This window comes from Juglans microcarpa x Juglans regia, chromosome 4D (assembly GCF_004785595.1).
Source record: "Juglans microcarpa x Juglans regia isolate MS1-56 chromosome 4D, Jm3101_v1.0, whole genome shotgun sequence".
NCBI lineage: Eukaryota > Viridiplantae > Streptophyta > Magnoliopsida > Fagales > Juglandaceae > Juglans > Juglans microcarpa x Juglans regia.
This window is the reverse complement of record NC_054600.1, coordinates 7,426,772-7,433,250: the sequence shown is the minus strand read 5'-3', so window position 1 is coordinate 7,433,250 and position 6,479 is coordinate 7,426,772. Positions and strand designations below refer to the sequence as shown.

Below are 6,479 nucleotides of genomic sequence, written 5' to 3'. Positions count from 1 at the left end.
TTCCTTGTTTTCGTACTTCTTGTAATGCTCGTGATACCTCATCTTTTATTTGCAGAATACATTACACATCAGCTCATCCACAGTCTTATACTCCTCTCTCTGACCAAAATTTAGTTTAAAGTCATCCTTAAAAAAATATACACATAAAGATATTATCATTTTTAATATTAAATAATATCAATATAAATTTATTATTTAAATATTACGTACCAAACAACGCTTCTTTATAAGCTTTTCACATTTGGCGGGACTTTATGCCATGAACTCGTAGCCAAAGGTGCATAAGCTCGTGTAAGAGCACCCACATGCGATGCAAGCAAAGTTGCTTATTGTCCTTCGCCTCCAGTATGTTTGTCAGAAATGTTAATCTCAATTTTACTTACTTTACAATATTTTTCCAACATCACGCCTCTAGTAGTGCCTCGTCCGTGACGAAATTGTACTGTTATCTCTATAAAATAATATTTAGTTATTTGCTTTGTATCAATTATCAATTATCTTAATTGAAAAAATGAGTATTAGTTATTTACTTTGTTCCGTAGAGTCAGTTTTTAATGGTGTGTTTAACGGAGAGCTAGGAACTAGTGGAGATGGGATGCGAACTTTCTTCCTCTTTGGTGGCATAATTGTGAGATACTGTGTAGATATTGTATAATGTAAACACAAAATCGGTCAATTATTTGTATCAGTTTCATCTGTAGATACTTCAAATGACTCAACATTTTGATCAACTGTCACATCAACTATTTTAGCCTCAATATCTTCATTATGTAATGAGATCATCTCATATTGGTTCAAATCCACAAATAAGTTAAAAACATGTTGACTCTCTTGGTATGCTTATTGAGTAGATGGATCATCTTCTTCTTCATCTTGTCTCTCTACCTCAGGGATTACGTCATATATATTTCTGGAAGAAAACGTTTGTACTACTTGCCATTAATTTCTTAACTCAGGATCATCTAAGTAGAATATTTGAGATGTTTGGGAAACCAAAATAAAAGGATTATTTTCATACCTTTTTTTTGATGTCTTAATACTCAGAAAATATTCATCATGACGTTTTTCTTTTCGAGAATAGCTTAAATCTCACCAATCACACTTAAATATATAAACTACAAGCTCCCCCACATATCTCATTCAAGTTATATCTACGATAACTCTATACAAATCAACATTGTCTCCATCATGACTTCCTTTGGCAATGACACTACTATTTTGTGTTTTCTTATATAGTTCTCGATCAATTGTGTGATACCTATTTCCTCGAGAAATACATGCAGAATATCAAGTAGCGCGTCTCGAGGGGCCAAGTGCCAGTGCATATAGTTCGTCCAATATGTCATTTGGATTACTCGCATGCATTTGTCTAACCTACATAGTAAATAAAGCATAAACATTAAAAAATAAACAATCCAATCTATTTTTTAATTTAGTGCAAACTCGCATTTATATTAATGTCATTACCCATTGTTTGAACCACTACGGAAACTCCTGTTTATGTCTCTGGTCTATATCATTTACTCTCAGTTCTTTGAGCACGTTAATATGATCACTGAAATTAAACATTAGCAAAAAATTTATATTCGTATAATTTTTTAAAGTAAATTATAATATTAATTAACAATTAATTTGAACTTACTTTAAGTGACTCTCTATCTCAGGGAAATTGTTTAGCATGTACCACTGTGCTTCTCGAACTTTGTTCCACACAAATCATAACAACGCTGAGCACCAAGTGGATGTACTTGTTGGGAAAATACAGAAAACCTGTTCCGTTGTCTAGCTTGGTTAACATTAATATTTATTTCTGGATGATCAAACCTCATGTCAACGCCGTAGAAGTATTTGGAACAGAATATATGCTACTCATTATCAATATTTATTTATGCAATTGATCCTTCTGGGCAGGCATTGTTACCCATTGTGCGTTTCAACTTCCCAAAAAATCGTTCAATGGGATACAACCATTTATACTGGACTGGTCCTGCAAGTCAAGCTTCACGTGGCAAATGAACGACTAAGTGAATCATGATGTCGAAGAATAACGGTGGGTAAAAATATTATAACAATAAAAAATACTCTCAAACTTACACAATATTATAGCAACTTCTCATTCCATACGATCTAAAACTTCTACATTCAACGTTCTAACACATAAATCTTTAAAAATGCACAACAACTCAATTAATGCAATTTGCACATCTCTTGTTAACTCAAACTGTCCACTCTTAAAAATTCAACAGATATAGTTGAATAGTTTGCGAGAATAATCTTACAATCACAAACTGTCTATTCTGGATAATTCAAGGGTTATCAATTAACCGTTTAACATGATTGATAAGTCCCGAGCTCTACAAAAATGAAACGGAGCAAAAGATAAGTAGGTAAACGTTCTAAAAACAATGATTGATTAGCACCATATAAATTTCTCTATATTCCTTCGACAAAGAACACACTTGTAAAGCAGAATATTGGATTCCTTTACTCTTTAATTTTTTCCCCCTTCTTGCTTTGGCAGGAAATAAAAAAAAAAAAAAAAAGCCCCTAGTCAACAAAAGGACTTGACAAAGCCCTTTTTTTGGCACCAAGCCAATTTAGTTAAGAAAAATTTTGCTAATTTGGTCTATACATCACACGCTATATTTATATTTATTTTTCTCTTATCAAATATGTGGTATATAGATGATAAATAAAAGAATTCAATTAGTTTAAAAAGAATAAAGCAAAATAAAATAAAAAATAAAAATAAGTGTGATGTGTGGTTTGTGGGGATCATGATGAGTAGTAAAACTCTTTAATCAATGCCCGTTAGTTAATAAGATTTTTATTTGAGTACTGCTACATCCACAAACGAATTACATAAAAGTAATCTCACAAACTGATATGACTTCATCTGATCCGTTAGATCTATTTTACAATAAAGATAACTTTATAATCTGATGAATCACATTTAGCAACATCAGTTTGTGATATTATTTTTGTGTAATTCCTTTGTGGTTAGAGTATTTTCCTTTTTATTTAGACTTAATTAGGTTGGAAAATTTATGGTGGCCGTTGATGAAATCAGACAAAGAATGAAATACATTAAATATTAGAAAATAAGGGTTTGAGAAACAAAATAACTTTTGTAATGTCCCTAACTTTTAAGACATTTTGTTTGTAGGGAGGTTTGCAAAGAAATGTAAGGAATCTTCGGTGGACATGCCAACTTTGGGTTAGGATCATCACTTTCCTTCTTAGATCTTCTAGCTTTGTGCAAAAAAGAATTTAGATTTCTTAAACTTTTACTTGGACTTTAATCTCTATACTAAAATAGAGATAAACATATAAAGTAGGTCTCACAATATTTATTAAATATTTAATATTATTTAAAAAATTTACTCGATATATAGTTCATCTAAATGTTATATATATATATATATATTTTTTTTTTTTTTAAAGATAAAGTCTCATGTATTCACTTTAAAGTAGTGTTTGGATACAAGTTGGGATAGTACCAACAGACCAGATACTATCACTAATACTAAGTGCATCACGACTTAAAACATGAGCTACAACATTACCAGCTCTAAGAATTTGCCTCACGGTCCAAGACGTAAAAGAGTTCAAAATAGACTTAGTGTCCCTAATCATTGTCCCACATAAGAATCATTGACTACACCAGTCTTTAGATAGTTGACAACTTGTAAAGAGTCCCCTTCCAAGATGAATTCTTTCCAGCCTAGAGATTTGCAGAAAATGGATGCTTGCGGGAGAGCATAGGCTTTTGCCAGCAGGGGTTCAGGGTAGAGATCATGCTTCATTCTCATCGTGGCCTTAATTGTTCCTTCCCAATCTCGAATAACTGCTCCAACACCCACCTTGCAGTTGTTTTTGTTAAGGGCAACATCCCAATTCAACTTGAGTTGGCCACGTGGAGGAGCTTCCCATTGAGATGACCTCCTTGGATCAGTTGATGGGGTCGTGGTAGCATGTTGAATTTGACTCTGCTCCTCAATGAATACCTTGGCTTGTTGAATGAGGGAGTTAGGATGCATGAAAGTTTTGTTAAAAACTAGTTCATTCCTTCTTTTCCATATCATCCAAGCTGTGATAGCAAACTCAATCATCACCTCATCTTCTAGGAACTCAAACAAGCTTTCTACCAGTTGTTTGAAGGCCTGTGATTGCAAGCTTGTTTTCTGAAGCTTCCTACTGCTTTGACCCTAGACATCTTGAGCAGATGAGCATTCCCACAATGCATGCTCAATGGTTTCTGGATATAAGTGATAGATGGGGCAGGAAGCATCTTTAGTAACCTTCCTCTGGAATAGGTTTGTTTTTTAGGGAAGAGCATTTAGGCAGGCCCTCCATAGAAAGGTCTTTGTAGCATTTGGAATCTGCAGATGCCATACTTTAGTCCAGGGTTCAAACACCCTTTCGAGCTTAGAGGCTTGGCCTACCTTACTTTTATCCAACTCATCCTTTAGGTAGTAAGCACTCTTGACTGAGAAAGTGCTAGTAGGAGTACATCTCCATATCAGCTTGTCTTGCTTCGGGTAGGGACTGAGGGGTATCCTCTTGATGATTCCAGCTTTTGTGTTGTTAAAAAGTGCTTCTAGCATGGGAATCTTCCATTGGTTTGTAGAGTAGTCGATGAGTATAGCAACTTTAGTGTCTACTGGCAAGAACCTGGTTGAACTTTGAGGTCTGAAAGTGGATTTTTGAGGGATCCACTTGTCATTCCAGATGGTCACAGATTTCCCATCCCCAATACGCCAAATTAAACCTTCCTCAAGGAGTGGTTTAGCAGAGATAAAACTCTGCCACAGGAAGGATGAGTTGTAGCCCACTTTCGCAGAAAGGAAGTGCTTTCTTTTGAAATATTTCTCTTGAAATACCCTGGCAGTAAGAGAGTGTGGAAATGAAAGAATCCGCCAGCATTGTTTGGCTAGAAGGACAACATTAAAATTTTCAAAGTCTCTAAGGCCTAGCCTTCCTGACTTCTTAGACTTGTTCATCTGTTTCCTTGCTACCCAATGTATCTTGTGGTCTTGGGACTGCAGCCCCCACCAGAAGGATCTGATCAATTTGTTGAGGTCATGAAGTAAGTGTTTTGGCAGCTTGAAAATTCCCATGCAATAGGTGAGGATTGACTGAATCACAACCTTAACAAGGATCTCCTTCCCTGCTTGTGATAGCAGTTTGGTTTTCCAGCTGCTTAGTTTGGCCTGCACTTTAGCTAATACACCTTTGAGAGAGTAGGTTCTCAATCTGCCGATGAGGGCTGGTAAATCCAAGTATTTTTTACATGAATTTGTCCCTCTAATTCCAGCAATGCTTGTTACTATCTCTTTGGTTTCCTCTCGAGTATTCCTGCTGAAAAAGATTGAAGTTTTATCCTTGTTTAGTCTTTGCCCTGATGCTTTCTCGTATGTGTCCAGCAGGTGGTAAAGATGAATCCATTCAATCGAGTTGGCCTTGCAGAAAAGGAGAGAGTCATCTGTAAAAAATAGATGATTAATGTGCAAATGGTTCTGTCTAATAGGTAAGCATGTGATGAAACCATTACATTTTGCCCTATTGAGGAGGCAATTGAGAGCTTCACCACACAAGATGAAAAGGTAAGGGGAGAGAGGATCCCCTTGCCTAAGGCCTCGAGAGGGGCAGAAAAAAGGTTGGGACACCCCACTTAATAAGAGAGAGTAAGTCACTGAGGTAACACATTTCATGACTAAACTAATCCAAGAGTCTGAAAAGCCCATCTTGTGCATAACAGAAGCCAAGAAATCCCACTCAATCCTGTCGTAGGCTTTACTCATGTCGAGTTTTAAGGCCATAAAACTATCTTTGCCCTTCAACCTGGTTTTCATGGTGTGCAGGGATTCAAAAGCCATAATGATGTTGTCGGTTATAAGCCTCCCTGGGACAAAAGCTGTTTGTGTAGGGAAAATGATCTCAGTCAAGATAGTTTTGAGTCTATTTGCAATGGTCTTAGCAATGATTTTGTAGAATACATTACATAGACTTATTAGCCTGAAGTCTGAGACTGGAGTTGGGTTAGTCTTCTTTGGGATAAGTGCTATGAAAGTCTCATTTAGTTTGCCTTCCACTTGCCTCCATTTAGTGCCTCCAAAGCTACCTCACAGACTTGAAAGCCAACTGTATCCCAGTATTCCTGGTAAAATTTTGCTGGAAAACCATCAGGCCCAGAAGAGCCTAATGGATTCATACTGAATATGGCAGCTTTAATCTCTTCAGCTGTAAAAGGTTTGGATAGGGTCGAGTTCATGTCCTCTGTGACCACCTATTCCATTGCTGCAAGACAGTCCTTTATACCCACTGGTTGAGAAGTTGAATATAAGTCAGAGAAAAACCGTTGGAAGGCATTGTATATTCCCTGAGGATCACTTGTTTCCTGACCTGAACTGGATTGAATCCTACAATCCTACTAATAGTATTGGTTTGTTTCCTCTGACTGGCACACTTATGAAAAA

General features: G+C 36.1%; 1 protein-coding gene across 1 annotated transcript; it reads right to left on the bottom strand.

Moving 5' to 3' along the window:
• Positions 1-3,632: 3,632 nt before the first annotated feature.
• Positions 3,633-6,274, bottom strand: LOC121260102. The gene is made up of 3 exons (XM_041161952.1): positions 6,100-6,274; positions 4,446-5,917; positions 3,633-4,208 (listed from the first exon to the last, which is right to left on the bottom strand). Exons 1-3 carry the CDS (start codon positions 6,272-6,274, stop codon positions 3,633-3,635), a joined length of 2,223 nt encoding a protein of 740 aa, XP_041017886.1.
• Positions 6,275-6,479: the final 205 nt, after the last annotated feature.

What these genes read in the sequence shown, in the direction of transcription:
- LOC121260102 (XM_041161952.1), bottom strand. Translation starts at nt 6,274, where the DNA reads ATGAACTCGACCCTATCCAAACCTTTTACAGCTGAAGAGATTAAAGCT. An exon ending in TTTGGAGGCACTAAATGGAG is followed by an intron (nt 5,918 to 6,099) that starts GCAAGTGGAAGG and finishes CTACACAAACAG; the next exon opens with CTTTTGTCCCAGGGAGGCTT. An exon ending in ATGAGTTGGATAAAAGTAAG is followed by an intron (nt 4,209 to 4,445) that starts GTAGGCCAAGCC and finishes CAAGATGTCTAG; the next exon opens with GGTCAAAGCAGTAGGAAGCT.